General features: G+C 45.2%; 2 protein-coding genes across 8 annotated transcripts in view; one reads left to right on the top strand and one right to left on the bottom strand.

Annotated features, from left to right (window-relative positions):
- pde9aa (phosphodiesterase 9aa) overlaps positions 1 to 786 on the top strand; it is an 87,128-nt gene extending 86,342 nt beyond the window's left edge. For all 6 annotated transcript variants that reach the window (XM_030724415.1, XM_030724418.1, XM_030724417.1 and 3 more), the window contains 3 exons: positions 59 to 154; positions 259 to 323; positions 404 to 786. In XM_030724415.1, coding sequence (XP_030580275.1) covers positions 59 to 154; positions 259 to 309 — 147 coding nt within the window. In that variant the 3' untranslated portion in view covers positions 310 to 323; positions 404 to 786. The remainder of the gene's footprint in view (positions 1 to 58; positions 155 to 258; positions 324 to 403) is intronic.
- Positions 787 to 5,168: 4,382 nt separating this feature from the next.
- On the bottom strand, positions 5,169 to 16,821 carry wdr4 (WD repeat domain 4). 2 transcript variants are annotated; one of them, XM_030724428.1, is made up of 11 exons: positions 16,666 to 16,821; positions 15,111 to 15,179; positions 14,846 to 14,992; positions 14,621 to 14,777; positions 12,769 to 12,881; positions 12,601 to 12,661; positions 11,869 to 11,973; positions 11,322 to 11,386; positions 8,042 to 8,222; positions 7,442 to 7,511; positions 5,171 to 6,738 (listed from the first exon to the last, which is right to left on the bottom strand). In XM_030724428.1, the coding sequence occupies exons 1-11, from the start codon at positions 16,749 to 16,751 to the stop codon at positions 6,572 to 6,574; spliced, it is 1,221 nt and encodes a 406-aa protein (XP_030580288.1). In that variant the 5' UTR covers positions 16,752 to 16,821; the 3' UTR covers positions 5,171 to 6,571. The 2 variants fall into 2 exon arrangements, with proteins under 2 accessions (XP_030580289.1, XP_030580288.1); XM_030724429.1 differs by lacking the exon at positions 11,869 to 11,973 and having other exon boundaries at positions 5,169 to 6,738.
- Positions 16,822 to 17,950: the final 1,129 nt, after the last annotated feature.

The raw sequence follows: 17,950 nt of genomic DNA, 5'->3' as shown, positions 1-17,950 counted from the left end.
ACATGAACACAAAGTAATGAGGGGGTTGCAGCTATAATGCTGACTGTGTGTGTGTCAGCTGTTCCCACAGATTGAGGAGGCAATGGTGCAGCCACTCAGAGAGTCCAGAGACCGGTACGAAGAGCTCAAACAGATCGATGACGCCATGAATGAGGTTGAATGAGTTTCACAGTTGTGTGTTTGTATGCAGCTGCATCTGATTTATCCTCAGTGCTGATTGTAACTGATGTTATTTCTTTTTCTGCATGTTTCCCTCAGGTGCAGAAAAAGAAGAGCGAGAACTTGACCATGGGTGGGAAGAAGAAGTGAGAAGATTTGAGAAGGTAGCAGCCAAACACAGTGTTTGCTGTCAGGGTTCAGAGACTTTGTATGAACGGCTTTCTTTATGATCTGTGTGTTTCAGCACCAGTGAGCACAGAGCACGAGTGTGACCGTTGACATAAAGTGGAGTAGTGAGCCGTGTTGGTCCATTGGGAGCTGTAAAACCTTCCATCAGCCGTCCTCTCCTCACACAGAGCGGGGGATCAGATGGATTTCCAGTGTGCTGCAGGAAGGGGATGGACTGTGTGAGGCAGCAGCTCTGAGACAGCTGTATGAGCTGCTAACAGAGTGGAAGACTGGAGGGGCGATCCAGAGCTTTTCTCATCCAGCATTTGTACAACACAGACTGCACAGTGAACAATACTTACATATAAAACTTGTTTAGTTTTTTCTTGAAATGTGTGTGGGGTTGTTTGTTTTTTACCAGCTGTACAGATTTATAGTGACTTTTGTTCTTTCCTATAAAAATTAAAAGGAGTACCTTAATGGCAGAATCCTGTTAATCTCTTCTTTTTTTTGTCAAACAAAACAACCACTTGAAATACTGTTTCATTTGTCACGGAGAGGCAGCCAAAGAGGCGAGGGAAAGGAGAGCAACGCAACACAAGGACAACACACAAGAGAGAAACATGCCTGTGAAAGACCCACAGCCTCAGTCACATCGTATTGTAAAGTGTTACCAGGGACAAACAGAAGTGCCATATAAACATATCAGGAGTAAAGAGTGGAGAAGAAATGCTCAGTGCATCATGGGAATCCCTCAGCTGAGCCTATAACAGCATCACTAAGGGAGGGTTCAGGGTCACCTGACCCAGCATTAACGAAGTTTTATCAAAAAGGAAAGTTTGAAGCCTATCTTTATGAATATTCTGTCTCCTGAACGCAAACTAGGCTTTCTAATTGTGATAATTAAAAAAACAAATCTCTAAAATAAGGTCAACTTGTCTTAAAAGTTATAGTTTAGGAAGTTATTTCTTTATACATATTCACCCTCTAACTGTCCATCCAGAAGTGGGGAGAAGCCCTGAGTGCACTAAATCTGAGTAAAAGTACACTGAAAATGAAGGAGCACTTTTACTCAGAGTTCAGCATCAGTCAGTAACCCTCTATGATACTGATGTGGTCAGTCAGTATCAGAGGGGAAGGGGGGGGGGGGGGTGTTCATCAGTTTCAGCTGCTTTGGTGTTCATCAAATTACCAACAGGTGCACTAGAGGGGCAACAATGAGACACCCCCCAAACAGGAATCTCATCTTTTCTGACTGGTTTTCACTTGTTGTGCATTTGGCTGGGGTCAGAGTCACTGCTGGGAGCATGAGGTCATACCTGGACCCTACAGAGGCTGCACAACTCCTCCAGGATGGCACATCAATACGTGCCACTGGCAGAAGGTTTGCTGTGTCTCCCAGCACAGTCTCGGCGCATCCCAGGAGACAGACAGTTACTCCTTAACCCATCAGCAGGACCGGGATCTGCTCCTTTGTGCAGGAGGAACAGGATGAGCTCTGCAGAGCTACAAAATAACCTCCAGCAGCCACTGGTGTGAATGTCTGAACAAACAATCATATTTCATGAGGGTGGCCTGACGGCCTGACGCCCTCTAGTGGGCGTTGTGCTCACTGTCTGGCACCGTGGAGTCTGATTGGCATTTACCACAGAATACCAGAACTGGCAGGTCCACCACTGGACCTGCCAGTTCTGGTGAGTCAGTGATGGTCGGGGAGGTACAGACCCATTTACAGCCTACGTCATCAAAGGATGCGCGCATTTTGGCAACGGAAGTGAACTGCTGCTCCATTCAAATCAATAAGAACAAGGAGACTGCGCAGCGTTTAAATGTGATTTAAAAGTGATATCAGCATCAAAATGTCTGCTGTTGCGTGTTTGGCTGTCAGAATTTCTCCTCTACCAAAAGTGGACTGAAGTTGTACTGAATCCCACGGGATCACGGCTGTTTGAGAGAAAACGGAGGCTTGTGGTTACAAGCCATCAAATGTATTGATAAAAATTGGACTGAGGTCACGATCAGGACTGAGAACAGGATCAGAAATGTTCACATTTGAAGCGCCCATTTTATATCCGGTAAAGTTATTTATCTTGCGTTGGTTACACCGGGATGTCAGGTATCTAACGTAAACAGCATTAGCTGGTAGGCTATTTGGCTTTTAAACTGTAGTGTGGCTGTTTACAGGTGAGGCATCGCTGGACTCAGAGTCCTGATTTTTAAATTAATATTGAATGGTAAATGGACTAGTTCTTATATAGCGCTTTTCTACTCAGTCAGAGCACTCAAAGCGCTTACACAACATGTTTTACATTCACCCATGCACTCCCATTCATACAAGCACTTTCATGTTTACTAAGCTAAGTGCTTTTTAATTAGCTAACATTCACACACATTCACACTCCGACAGGACGGTCGGAGAGCAACTTGGGGTTAAGTATCTTGCCCAAGGATACATTGGCATGTAGCCTGGAGTAGCCAGGAATTGAACCGCTGACCTTCCGATCAGTAGGTGACCTGCTCTACCTACTGAGCTACAGCCACCCCATAGATTACAAAATGCAGTGCCAGTCAAAAGTCTGAGCAGACTCACATATGAATGGTTGAGCATGTCTCACAGTGTGAGTGGAATAGTATATATATATATATATTATTGTCATTGTAGATCAATAATATCTGTAGTCGGAAAACTCTTAACAAGCTAGAAAAGCAGTTTGATGAAGTACTCAGGCTGCCATGCAGGTACAATGACCCGAGCCTCATACACAGCGCTCCTGTTTCCTCGTCTTTGACTTGAAGAACTTCTGCCTTCAAGACACTAAACTCAGAGTCTGTGTCTTGATATTTGATGTTCGTACACGCTGCAAACAACATCATTGTAAGCATCCAGTGACTTATCTGCGCTGCAACTTCTACGCAGGGTTTATCCACCAAATACACGTATATATCCGCCCACGGATACTCGGCCACTTGCTAGCATACCACAGGGATTGGAGTCGGTTGCTGGTGGTCAAAATTAATTTTTGCAGGTAGTTTTCCTGATCTTTCATTGATAATACTTTCTCATAGATTGAAACGATATTGAACTCCGCCGTACTTCCGTTTCCAAAATGCGCGCGCATAGCTACCTATGTCATCATCGTTTACAAACAGTAAAAGGGTCTATATCCATGGAGGGACACAGACCTCTACAGGATAGACAACGGTGAGAAAAAATTATTCATAACCATCTCAAAGATTATTCTTCATGTTCGGCTGCTTTCAGCACTGCTGGTATTTGTTTAGACTCTTTTGCTCCAGTTGATCTTTCAGAGTTAACTTCAATAGTTACTTCCTCCAAACCAGCAACATGTTTGTTAGATCCCATTCCCACTAGACCAGGGGTGGGCAACTCCAGGCCTCGAGGGCCGGTGTCCTGCAGGTTTTAGATGTGTCTCTGCTTCAGCACACCTGAGTTAAATATAGAAGTCATTAGCAGGACTCTGGAGAACTTGACTGCAGACTGAAGAGGTAATTCAGCCATTTGATTCAGGTGTGTTGGATCAGGGACACATCTAAAACCTGCAGGACACCGGCCCTCGAGGCCTGGAGTTGAAGAGCCCTGTACTAGACTGTTCAAAGAAGTCTTTCCAATTATTGATGCTTCAATCTTAAAAATGATCAATCAGTCTTTATTGGTTGGCTGTGTATCACAGGCCTTCAAGGTGGCTGTAATTAAACCTCTGCTTAAAAAGCCATCACTGACCCAGCTGTCTTAGCTAATTATAGGCCAATCTCCAACCTTCCTTTTCTCTCAAAGACTCTTGAAAGAGTAGTTGTAAAAAAGCTAACTGATCATCTGCAGAGGAACGGTTTATTTGAAGAGTTTCAGTCAGGTTTCAGAATTCATCACAGTACAGAAACAGCATTAGTGAAGGTTACCAATGATCTTCTTAGAGCCTCTGACAGTGGACTCATCTCTGTTCTTGTCCTGTTGGACCTCAGTGCAGCTTTTGATACTGTTGACCATAACATTTTATTACAGAGATTAGAGCATACTATACTCAGCTTTATCTATGAAGCTAGATGATACAAAACCAGTTAAAGACATAAAGATCTGGATGTCCTGTAAATTTTTCTCCTAAATTCAAAAAAACTGAGGTGAGTATTTTTGGCCCTATAAACCTCAGAAACATGGTTTCTAACATACAGGTGCTGGTCATAAAATTAGAATATCATGAAAAAGTTGATTTATTTCAGTAATTCCATTCAAAAAGTTAAACTTGTATATTATATTCATTCATTACACACAGACTGATATATTTAAAATGTTTATTTCTTTTAATTTTGATGATTACAACTGACAACTAATGAAAACCCCAAATTCAGTGTCTCAAAATTAGAATATTACTTCAGACCAATACAAAAAAAGGATTTTTAAAATGTTGGCCGACTGAAAAGTATGAACTTGGACACAGAGCTCTGTGAACAGCAGCCTCTTTAGCAATGACCTTTGTGTCTCGCCCTCCTTGTGTGAGGTGTCAAAGGTCGTCTTTTGGACAACTGTCAAGTCAGCAGTCTTCCCCATGATTGTGTAGCCTACAGAACTAGACTGAGACCATTTAAAGGCCTTTGCAGGTGTTAATTAGCTGATTAGAGTGTGGCACCAGGTGTCTTCAATATTGAACCTTTTCACAATGTTCAAATTTTCTGATACTGAATTTGGGGTTTTCATTAGTTGTCAGTTATAATCATCAAAATTAAAAGAAATAAACTTGAAATATATCAGTCTGTGTGTAATGAATGAATATAATAAAGTTTAACTTTTTGAATGGAATTACTGAAATAAATCAACTTTTTCATGGTTTTCTAATTTTATGACCAGCACCTGTATATGCAGGATACATTACCTTGACCTCCAGCAACACTGAGAAATCTTGGAGTCATGTTTGATCATGACATTAAATGCATATTAAACAAATATGTACAACTGCTTTCTTTAACCTTTGCAATAATAATCAGGCCCCATCTTATCTTAACGAGCTCAGAGTACCAGATCACCCTGATAGAGCACTTTGCCCTCAGACTGCATGCACACTAGCCAGAAAGACCCCAGCTGACCCACTGTGGCTCCAGAAAAGCTTCATGGACTGCAGATGACTCAGTTTGATTATGCAGAGTTTTACTCTGTGTAATATCCATTCTGCATAACCGAATTATTTTATGTGCCCATAATATCCAGATCTTCTCAAATACACATACCTTTACAAGTACTGTTGTATTTAAGTAAATATGAAAGCAGCTTGAACAGTGTTACTTAAACTAGCTGCCACACCTTTAGTTTCCTCCCGCAGAGGAAGGTGTTGTACTGTGCAAGCTTCAGCTGTGACCTTCTGTACAATCCTCTGCATGTAACTGAAGAGCAAACACAGCACATCAGCAGAAACACGTCGGCCGTCAGCACTGCGCTGGAGGCTGGTGAGGCATTCAAAGGTCAAAACCATGTATTGGCCTTGACCTCTGTCACGGAGCTTCCTGATTGGAAGAGCTAACTCGAAATTTCAACTTCATTTCTCCAAATTTTGAGTTACAGATGGCATTTTGTTTTTAGTGGTGGACACAAGTTTCCACAGGTGTTGGGCCTATTCGAGTCAAACATGAGGCAACGGCCCAAAGTCCAGACCTCAACCCTCCTTCAGAGAGCTGTGCATACATGAATGCCCACAAACTGCAATGAGCTGAAGCAACAGAAACTAGAACGGCCCGACTCCCTCACAATGATGTGAAGTCATACAGAAAATGATAACTTCATGTTATTGCTGCTAAAGCTGCTGAATCATCAGCTGCAGTTTTTCCACAGAGCCTGTGACAACTACTGTCAGCAGTCCAGGCTTCAGCTTTTCCCATCATCCTCAGCCCCCCCCCCATTTCATTCATTCTCATAAGGAGCTGATGGTCAAAGCTGAGTTGGTCCTGCCTGCTGTGGAAAGCCCCTGAGGTAAACTACTGAGCTCGTGTCTGTTCAGACGGCTCATCCAAGCATACGTCTGAGCCAAAATAGAAACAGGAAGTCAAAGCATCCAGAGTGAGTGTGAGGAAAGAACGCGTTTCATTCACTGGTGGTGGAAACAGAAGGTACATTTTAATGACAATGTTTCTGCCACATGTAAAAATCAACATAAAGATCCCTCAGAGGAGCAGAAATGAAGCTGAGATCCAGCGACAGCAGCAAACAAAGGCAGTAACTGTTCTTCAGGCCAACAGTGGCTCAGTCCGCCTCCTTCTTGGCCTTCTTGTTGCCGTTTGCTGTCTGAGCCGCGCTCCTCTTCAGCTGCTGCTCCTCCAGCCTCTGCTGCTTCTTCTGGAGGTACACGGCCACGTTGTCGAAGCTCACCTTGTGCAGCTGCTCAAAGCGGTTATTGGTCCTCATGGAGGCTGGTGTGTAAGAGAAGTTACAGTCAGTATGTCTGCGACAGTGACTGATGAATGGGATATTAACAGATACAAATCATGGTCATGAATATGAGCTGCCTCTGCCTCTCCTGTTTTCACTCATGTAACAAAGGCAACCTCTAAAAGCACTGCAGCACATGACTTATGAAAAAGAAAGGAACACTTTTTAATCCGTTTAGCATCAAGTCAGTCAGCCCGTCTGTTACTTAGTGTTCATGAAATTACCAACAGGTGAAACAATGAGACAACCAGGACTGTTTTCACAGCTGGAGGATGCTCACATTTTCCTCCTCAGCTTTTCTGACTGCTAAAGGTGTGATTCAGTCAGAGTCACTGCTGGCAGGATCAGCTGAGATCCCCATCAGTCGTCTCATTAGGAGCCCCGACGCTGTCAGGGCTCCATACAAACTACTGAGGACCGCTGCAGTCACATTGCAACATAATGAATGAGCCCGATCCTCACTCTGATCCTCTGAAGGTTCAATTCCATCAAATCATGCAGCATCCTTTCATTCCCAGCACGTCCCACACACCATAATATCCACCTGCACCATCTGCTGTGGACAGTTTGTGTCTTTGAATAAACTTTGTTTGCAAAAACACACCATGAGAGGCTCACAGCTATCAGTGCTTAAAGGTAGGTTAGGTCATGGACACACAACTGTGTGTGTTTGTGTCTACTCACCTTCAAGTGGCTCCCAGTGTGGCCTGAAAGCCTCAGTCACTCTGCTGAGGTCAGGGTCATGAGCAGCAACCTGGAGGGAGCCAGAGGTAACACACACACACACACACACACACACACACACACACACACACACACACACACACACACACACACACACGGGAATTATACAAAATGGAAAATGGTGAAGGTGGCAGCAGCAGAGTGATCAGGAAATGCATCATAAATACAGACTGCATGTACTGGACCAAAGTCCCTTTGAAAAGGTCATATTTAATAAGAGGCACAGAGGTCGAGGGTCCAGTGAAACACACAACCATGGCAACCACCAATGAATGCGCAGCATGCACTTTGCTCATGTCACAGGACTGAGCCTTTGTTCACATTCAAGAGCCAATCACAGCAATCAGAGCTCATTAGAATGATAATGTGAGCGCTCATTAAAAACCCGTGCGATCACTGATCAGAGATCAGTCATGCTCCTGTATGTCATGTTGTAAACTCACTGATGCAGCAAATATTTACGGTCTCATCATTTGAACAGCTCTGGTTCCTGCTGCCTGTCTCAACCTGCACTTTGATTATGAATGAATGGCAGCGTACCTCCCAGCAGCCTTGTGTCAGTGAGTAGATTTGAAGGGGTGCGTCACTAGAGTCCATCAGCACCCACAGTCGTCCCTCCAGGTCAAAGTTCACGTCCAGGGGACAGTGGGGCAGTGAGATTCTGCTGTGTGGCACAAGTTTCTCCTCCTGAGCCAGAGTGAAAACCTGAACTGTGGACACCCTGAGGACACAGAGACATTCAGGTGATCATCAACCTCTTCACTGGCTCTGACCCCTTTGTGCTTCCCTCTGCCTGCTGTGAGTCACCTCCATGTGCCAGAAATATCATTCAGTTCAATTTTACTGATATAGAGCCAGCTAACAAGCCCGGCTAAAATAAAAACAAAAGATTTGAACAGCTGAAGGACTAAAGATGTGGTTTTGTGCTCATTTTTCTTTATGTTTATGAGCCTCTCGGTCCTACAGCTGGGGGACTGCTGTCCTGGAAGACAGGACAGAAGCTCTAATGGCTGATGACACCCTCTGCACTGACGCAGACACAAAAGTAAGGAAATTAGTGTGAGAGAGATTATTTGTTGTGATTGTGCTTCTTGGCAGAACAGCAGCTTGAGGTTGCCCCCCCACTACAGGCCCTGTCCAGATCAGTCAAGCGTGGCATACCTGGAGCAGGGTCCATGCTCTGATACCTGATGAGGTATCAGAAGCTCAAAACTGGTCAGTAGCAGAATAAGCTGGCAGAGAGGATTTCATGGGCACAGCTCACATCCTCAACTCTGCTGCTCAGCCCACAAATGCATTTTCCTACAAATGTGGCTCCATTTAAGCAGAATAAATACATGTCTTTCCAAAAAAACATTGTTACAGCCAGTGTTAATTTTGACAGCAAATTTTAATTTAGTTTTAGTCATAATTTAGTCATCTGAATAGTTTTAGTTTTAGTCGACTAAATCTACAGTCGATTTAGTCGACTAAAATATAAAGGGTGTAAAATGTAAATGTTTTTTCTTCAGTTCCCTTGAATTAGTCATTATACACACTTACACAAAATTAAACATTTATTCAAAGTTATGGAATATTATTAATAATATTAACATTAGTTTTTCACCTGCTTCCACACACCTGATCATTAACACCACCTTACTGAGATAATCCGAGCGTTTTACAGCAGGACGCTCTGAAAGGTACAGGGCAGTGTTCAGGACTAAGATTATAAAGGCTAATCCACCGCGGTGTGGAGATTTTCTCTGAACACAAACTGGGAAAAACACTTTACCCTGCAGGACATTAAAATGCTGACCTTTGCATGGAGATCTGGGTGACTGGTTTGTAGATGTCGTTTAAGATTTGTCGTGTTTTTACCCGAGATAGTCGCCCCACATGGTTTACACATCGTTTTGTTTGTCACAACGTCAAAGGACAAATGTGTCCATACATCGGCTCTTCTCTTTCTCCCTGCTGACATTGGTTACATCACTTAGTTCTATCGGAAGGAACGACCAATCACAGGCTAGTTTGGTCTTCCCGGGTTTAGAGCAAATTTGTGCAACTGTGCGTTTGATTGGATGTTTTCCTAACTTGTCCCACCCTGTCACAAAATTAAAGTTCTGATTGGACGTCGTCTCTGCCAAGCATTTTCATCTCGTTTTCATTCATTGACAAAAGTGTCAATTAATTTTGTCATCGTTTTTATCCTTTTAGGTAGTTTTTATTTAGTTATTGTCTCGTTTTTGTCATGAAAAAAGGGTTGTTGACCAAAACTATGATGAAAATATTTCGTCAGTGAAATTAACACTGGTTACAGCAAAGAAATAATGGACCAAACACTAATTTCTTTACTTTCTGTGCTCAGTTTATCTAAAGCAGGGATCCTCACATCCAGGCCTCGAGGTCTGGTGTCCTGCAGGTTTTAGATGTGTCCCTGATCCAACACACCTGAATCAAATGGCTGAATGACCTCCTCAGTATGCAGTCAAGTTCTCCAGAGTCCTGCTAATGACTTCTATATCTGGTGTGTTGAAGCAGAGACACATCTAAAACCTGCAGGACACCGGCTCTCGAGGCCTGGAGTTTGAGACCCCTGATCTGGAGCCTATGACATAGAGTAGGGGTCTCAAACTCGCAGTCCGCGGGCCGCATCTGGCCACGCCCCCTACTTCTGGTCCACGATTTGATGTCAAAAATATGACAATTTGGCCCTTTAAGTTAGTTTTTTGACATTTCTCTTTCCCCTCCAATTAAGAGGAGTTAGCGAAATGTCAAAAAACTAACTTTAAGGGCCAAATCTCATATTTTTGACATCAAATCACGGACCCTTGACAGAGTCTCTAAGTGGTGGACCCACAGTGGTGCCAACAGTTGCTGTGCCTCTGTTGCGTTGCAATTTTGTTGATGGAACAACAGTTGGCACTGGAGTTTCTCCAAGTCAAACCATCCTCTTCTAGTTGATTTAAGTGAACAAGTATAGAGAAATCCATCAGCAGAAACAACAGTACTGAATGGGCCAATCAGAACTGTCGCAGGCTGTGACATGTGACACATAGTCGTAGTTCTAGGAAGGTGAACACCAAGTTCCAGCATTAGTTACCAAGTAGGGTTTCAGAAGAGTCTGTGGGACATTGTAATTGTATTCTGTCAGTGCAGACGTGAGCACTTCCTGTTTTCATAGATCTGACAGTAGATTCAATCAGTCCTCAGGTCTTCTTTCCTTTGCATTTCAGTAAATTAACTGTTTTTGAAGTTTTACAAGCTCAAGTCAAACATGATCAGTTTCACTCATGATGGCAGAATAATATAATACAGACTTAACACAGTACTATAACCTAGTTAAAGGGAGTTTTTCCTTCCCACTGTCACAGAGTGCTGCTCATAGGGGGTCGTTCTGATGGTATCCTCTGTATTATTGGAGGGTCTTTATCTTACAGTATGAAGGAGCTTGAGGCGACTGTTGTGATTTGGTGCTGTATAAATAAAACTGAACTGAATTAGACTAAATTAATGAAGAGCTGCTCTTCCTTTTACATGACTAATGCATCATCAAATGTGCACTAACAGCTGTTTACTGATGTCTTGTCACTTCTGTCAGGGATGTGCTGTAAGCAGAGTCAGTCCCATCCTGCAGGCTGAAGCAGCTCTGCTCACTATCTTTGTCTGTGCCACTGAGCATCAATGTTAGTTGTACCATCCATTTATTGTTCCTTCACTCACTGATTCCAGTTTTTCCTCTAATCGCCACTCCTCCGCTCACATGTATGCACTTGTAAAGCTGTGTGCTGTACACAGGCCAGCCACAATGCAGAGTCGGTGGGGGACTCACACTCACCTTTCACACTGCACAGCTACGAGCTGACCATCGGTGGAGCTGCTGATTCGGCACACCGTTGGATTCTGAGGAGTAAAATGTGGAGCAGGAGACACACGTTAGATAATCACATTCATTTTACTCAACAGGCTGTGACTGCACGTGCTCTTTAATGACGGCTCAGATTCTGCAGAGATCACTTCCTGCGGTTCCCCACAGAGAACTGTCTCAGTTTTATGTTTTATTTGTTCATGGCTTGTTTGTCAAAAGCGATCCATCTTTGAGGTCGTTTCAGGGAAAATTTAGATGGCGACATGTTTCCTAAAGCAGCACAGCCACTCAGTGCCTGTCCTGACATCAGCTGTCTGTAAGGAGCGCTGCATGCTAAAATACATCCATCACATAGAGCTGTCGAGGAGTACGTAAGGAGCAGCTTTCAATAACCTACTACATTTCTCACTCACAGATGTGATGCTTGTCTGAAATGTGCAGCTTTAGAGAAGCCAGGTAACACAAAGGATCTCCTGGGTATGCTGAGCTCGTGCTGTAGGATGAAGCACGCTGTTACCTCGTCTTTGTTGGCCTCACAGCTCGTTGTCTCTCCAAGCTGTCTGAGGTCCCAACTCTGCAGCTCACAGCCAGATTCGTACTCCCACAGCTTCAAAGTCCCGTCCTGACAAACGAGCACACAACACTGATTTTATTCATGAATCAGTCTCAGAGTCATCTCTGAGATCCTGAGCCAGTCCAACCCCAGCAAATCTGCAGCTTCTCTGGTTATGAGTGTTTTATTAATTTGGAGGATTTCCTCACTGATCGGAGTGTCACCCCTGCGAGTGAAACTCGTGAGATAAAGAATCTCTTCTGGAGGACTGACCGAGATAAGCAACATTAACCAAGCATGCGTCACAATGGTGGGACAAACCCAGAGAAACTCATACAGGGAGAACATGCAGACTTCACACAGGAGGAGAGAGCAGGCGACAGTGCTGCTGAGGCTGAAGGTGGAAAGCTTTTGCAAGGAAATTCAGTTCAATTTTATTTATACAGCACCAAATCACAACAGTCGCCTCAAGGTGCTTTATACTGTAGGTAAAGACCCTCCAATAATACAGAGAAAACCCAACAGTCCAAACGACCCCCTATGAGCAGCACTTGGTGACAGTGGGAAAGAAAAACTCCCTTTAACAGGAAGAAACCTCCATCAGAACCAGGCTCAGGGAGGGGGGGGGGGGGGTCATCTGCTGGGGGGGGGGGGGGGGGGGGGGGTGGAAGGAAAGGAAAGGAAAGTGCCACATACCCCTGATCCAGACAGCAGCCAGTGTGGATGTCCTGATGGGATCTGCAGGGCACTGACAAACCTGAGAGAACGCAGGTAAAAAACAGAAACACAGGTGCACACTGAGAAAGCACAGCCTGCTGCACTGCTGTAGTTAAGCTGTGCTTCTCTTTGTGTTCAGGTACTCACTGACAATGTCCCAGGCAGAAGGACTGGATGCTGTGTGGAGACCTGAGATGGCTCACTCTGATCTTCTCATCACGGTCAGCTGTGATGATGTACTTGTCGTCCAGCGACGTTGTCTGAAAGACAGCAGAGCGCTCCTGATTGGTCATGAAGCTCTGACAGACACGATGACTGCCCAGAAAGGCAGTTATTAGGACTGAGGACATGGAGCAATACTGTGGTATAAATGACTGATGGGAAGCCTTGGAGGTCACTTCCATCTTTACATAATAGAATAAAAGACCCGTGCTTGCTGACCCAGGTGAGAGCCCGTCTGACTTTAAGTTATGGCAGTGATGAAATGTTGTAAACTGGGTTCATCTTTTTAAAGGTCAGTTTGAGGGTTAAAACTTGATGTTAGTGTTTAGAGATGCAGATGGATTTATGTTAAGGTTATCATGAATATGTCTGATGACAGAAGGAGCTACATACAGATGTTAGAGTGACTCACTTTCATCAGCAGTTTAAAAACTGACCTCTGGATTCTTCTACAGCCATCGTCTAAACTAAGCTCAAACAGCTCGGAGCTCCGTGTTCTAACATCAGCAAGAACTGTTACTGCTATCACGGTGACTAGAGATCGATGAGGACAACACACAAAATGCTACGGCAAGGGGGAGCCGTCCTCATCCCCACACGCTGAGACTGGGTACCAAGCCCCAAGAACAGCTGGCGTGTTGAATGACAGCTGCCCTGAAAGAAGATGGCGGCTAAGCTGGAAACCTGGAGCGTCCGTGGACGATTACCAAGACTACCAAGTACCCTCTGAAAGTCTACTAGAAGATGTGAATGCAGCATTGCAGACACTCCATACTGCAACCATCACTGAAATCAACCAGCTGATCTATAACACAGCAACCCTTGAGATGCAGCAAGGAGCAGCACCCTCCATGGACTGAAAGTTAGCCAACAATCAGAGCTGCAGAAAGGTGTGATGAAGAGAGGGCTGTCCACACCCGAGGCCTTACAAACTGCCAAAGATCACAGCCGTGGCTAACCAAGGTATACGGAGAGATGGGAGCCAGAGGAATAAACCAGATGCTCTACACTGAACCAAGGCTGGAGACGGAACAACACTGGCTGAGCATACGGCAGAAGGATGCAGCACACAACAACAGTTAGTGGATCTCAGAGCCCCACAGCTAAAGACCAACAACTACAATCTTACATTTTTACCCTCGATATTTAGATTGTTTTATCTTGTGTGCCGTGATGTGACAATAACTCTATATTCTTATTTACACATTTTCACTCCGTACCATCGGCTGCAGGTACCAAATACATGTCACTGTGCATTATAGCGTGTACACCTGTGACAGATAAACCTCATCTTAAAACCAGAAACATCTTCCCAACAAGGGTTTCTCCACCAAGTACTAAGTTGTGTTTTGCTTGGGGATCAAATCCTTATTTCCCTCAGTGACGTGCGTATCAGTTTATAACTTATGATTTTTAGGTTTGCCAGCACTTGGCTAACTCAGTGAGTTCCACACCTCCTCAGGCATGAACATCAGCACAGAAGCTGTGCACCAGGAGCTTCATGGCCCAACAGCTCCTGCAGGAGTCCTGGTGCAGGACTTTAGTCACACCTGACTTAGAGTCACCCAAAAACCCAACATGCATGTCTGTGGACTGTGGGAGGAAGCTGGAGGACCCGAAAGGAACCCACACAGGTGGAGAGAGAACATGTCACCTCCACACTGAGGTCTGAAACAGAAAGCTTGCTGCGAGGGGACAATGCTAACCCCTGTGCTGTCCAACGTGACTGTCTGTGAGTGCAGCTGTGGTAGTGTTGAAGCAGCGTGGTGTTTCTTACTACAGCTAGCAGCAGGGACAGGTGGCCCATCTTCAGCTCGCCTTCTTTCTGTGGCTCGGCCACCGAGAAAGAGTACACATCTCCTGATTTGTCAGCCACCAGCAGCTCGTCCTCGGCCTGGGTGAACACCAGGGACGTGCACCTCCTCACCACCCACCTGCAGACACACAGCGCTGAACATATCTGTGCAGCAGATGAAGCCGGATGACAGAGGTGAAGTCGTACCTGATGCTGACACAGTGCCACGAAGGCTCACAGCTAAACAGAACTAGTCTCTTGGTGTCATCGGTCAGTGCCAGCAGCTTTCCAGACGGAGACACGGCGAAGGCCAGGACTTTGTCACTTCCTGTTTCCTCTGAGGGGCCGCCATCACTGACGAACAAAGCAGACATGCTAAATTACTCTTCGCTGGTCTCAGCACGTTTCAGTCGGAGTTTCTCCTCGTCACATTTTTCATTGGCACAATGAAACATCAGCAGCCTGCGTGTACCTGCTGCTCTCGTCCTTCCTGTTCTTCGGCTTCTTCTCAGCGGTGCTGCAGTCAAACACAAACGGCTCTCTGCAATAAAGCAGAGCAGACACATTAAACCTGGATGTATGCTTTACACTTCACTTTTCACCTACCCATTAATGATCTCAGGTCAGTTTCACAAGCAGGAAATAACATCACGTATTTCCACTGAAGCTCCCACAGCACAGCTTTGAGAAGTGACCTATAAATGCTGTGAGTGTGATTACATAGCTAACAGTTCGATCTGAAACCTCCTATCAGAGAACGTTAATACATCAATCTTTGAAAAATATAAGTAGAGAGCATTTAGTACATTTACTCAGTTTTTTGTTTTTACATTAAGTGGCCTGTTTTTTTATTATTTCAGGACAGATGGATGAGCTCAAAGGTCTGCAGCTCATCCCAACGGTTACTGTTTAGGGGGACTGACAACATGAGGCCCAAAGAGCTGTTGATGCAAAGGAAGGAGGCCACAGAGCAGAAAGCTTAGGAAAAAGAATTTACCAACACTTTTGTCACTGAGTCCACAGAAAACAGCACTTCAGGAGGCACCAGCTATGGAACCTGGGCCACTGCAGGAAGTGGTACAAGGACAGCATGCTCGTCCAGCTGAGCCCACTCTGACTCTTCCTTATAAAACCAGAACTCCGCAGTGAGCTCAGTAACAGGCCTGAAAGGCACACAGAGTCTTTACTCTGAAGAGAACGTCCTCATAGCACCTCAAGATTCATCACCCACCATCATCAGTGTAAACACGGTCTGCAACAAACCACTGGACTGGTTCTTAAACAGCTTACACACATTCACACACATCTGCAGCACTGCTGTCTAACATTCACATTCATACTCTGATGGCTGCATCAGAGAGCCACGTGGACTTCAGTATCTTGCCCAAGGATACTTTGGCATGCAGACTGTAGCAGCCAGGAATCAAACCGCCAACCTTCCAATTAGTACGTGACCTGCTCTACCTCCTGAGCCACAGCCACCCTGCAAAAGCAACCCAAGAGCTCCTTGATGCAAAGACACTGTTTCAGTTACTGAAATGCAGAGAGCCCCACAAACAGGAGGGCAGAGCATCTCAGGGAGGACACGCAGCATCTGGTGAAACCCGTGGGTTCCTGCCTCCCTGCGGCCAGGAACCCGCTCATCCTCCCAGCTGTGTCCGCTGAATCCATCCCGAGCTGTGGACTGCAGGCTCCAAGCTCACCGCCATCATATTCACCACATCTGGATTTGTTCCCGCTGCTGCTGCACCAATGATCAAAGCATCGACACATCCTCCCTGATGATTTTACATCTGTACAACAAGAATTCACCTCCACCCACTCTGTTTACCTCTTCCGTGGGTACCCACGGTCTGCGCGGCTCAGGCAGGTGTAAGAGAAGCTCACACTTCAAACACACAATACTTAAAAAAAAAAACGAAAGTAAGTTAATCACGCGTGTCCCATCGTGGGAGCTGTGACGTTAGCAGTGGACACTAGCACGGAGCGCGTGAACCTGTGAATGAGACGTTTAAAGTCCTTCAAACCTGTCCGCCTCTTTTCTGTGTGCTGCGCAGAGCTTCTTGTCGCAGGTAAGAATAACCCACGGTCCGCAGAAACCCACAGCACTCATCACTGCTCACGATGCGACGGGGAACCCACGCGTGCGAGGGGACGCTGCCGTGTTTTGTCGCGGACGAAATACGTCACGGAACACGTGACACGAGCAGCAAACGTTTCCCCGGGTGATGACGCGCGTGCGCATCAGAGGTGGAGCGGATCCCGATCGTGTCTATGCACAGTGAACACACACACACACACACACACACACACACAACAATCTGACTACACGTGAAACTATTTCACAAATGCGGACATGCAAACGTGAATAAACATCAGTTACACACAGTTTCCCAGTTCAGCCTCACAAGTGTGATCATGACACACAACCATCATTCCCACTTTACTGCTGACCGTTACTGCACATCTGCCGCTGCACTGTTGTATGTGTATATTGCACTACCTCATTCATATCCCTGTTTTCTTTGTTTTGTGTTGTGTTCAGAGCACTACAGTACAGTACAGCTTTGTGTAGTCTGCATAGTTTATACCTCAGTTGTTTCTATTTGTGGTGCGTATTCAGCTGCCCTGATTTCCTTCAGGATCAATAAAGTATCTATCTATCTATCTACAAATACGCGATCCTTTCAAATGCACGTGCACGAATCGCCTGATCCGCACAGACAACGTCACATGCCCACGTGGGGTTTTGAGTCAAATTTCACGCTGCAGCTTCCACGGACCCACAAATGCACGCTGCCTTCGAGTACTAGAGGGAAACTGGGACATCTGGGCTTCCTCTGCATTCCTGCAGAACAGCTCGTCGGCCCTCTGCTGACGTACAGCATACCTGCAGAAAACACCTGCAGCTATGCTGTACGTCTTAGGACAGGCAGTTTTCATTTCAGGTCCATGACAAACTTTTCTGAACTCAAAGTACTTCAAGCTAAAATAATATTTGTTAGATCAAAATAGACTCGTGTTAAAAATGACTGCTCGGAGCTCATCACCACCTCCAGGGTTCATCTGAGCTGATGACAGCAGAAATGTTCAGGATGAGCCACGAAGCTAGCATTAATGTTAGATTAGCATCAACGTGTCATTCCACGTTAGCTGGATTATATCTATATTCAAAACATACAGAGATCAGTGAGCACAGACCCCTGCAGAGGATGACCCTCAGGGATGTTCTCCCAGCTGAGCACTGACTGACTTCTGTCAGCAGAAGAACCTGCAGCCTGTAGCAGCAGCATATTTAAACCATTCATTAAC

The sequence above is a fragment of the Archocentrus centrarchus genome, unplaced genomic scaffold, assembly GCF_007364275.1.
Source record: "Archocentrus centrarchus isolate MPI-CPG fArcCen1 unplaced genomic scaffold, fArcCen1 scaffold_36_ctg1, whole genome shotgun sequence".
Lineage (NCBI taxonomy): Eukaryota > Metazoa > Chordata > Actinopteri > Cichliformes > Cichlidae > Archocentrus > Archocentrus centrarchus.
This window is presented reverse-complemented; position numbering and strand designations above follow the sequence as displayed.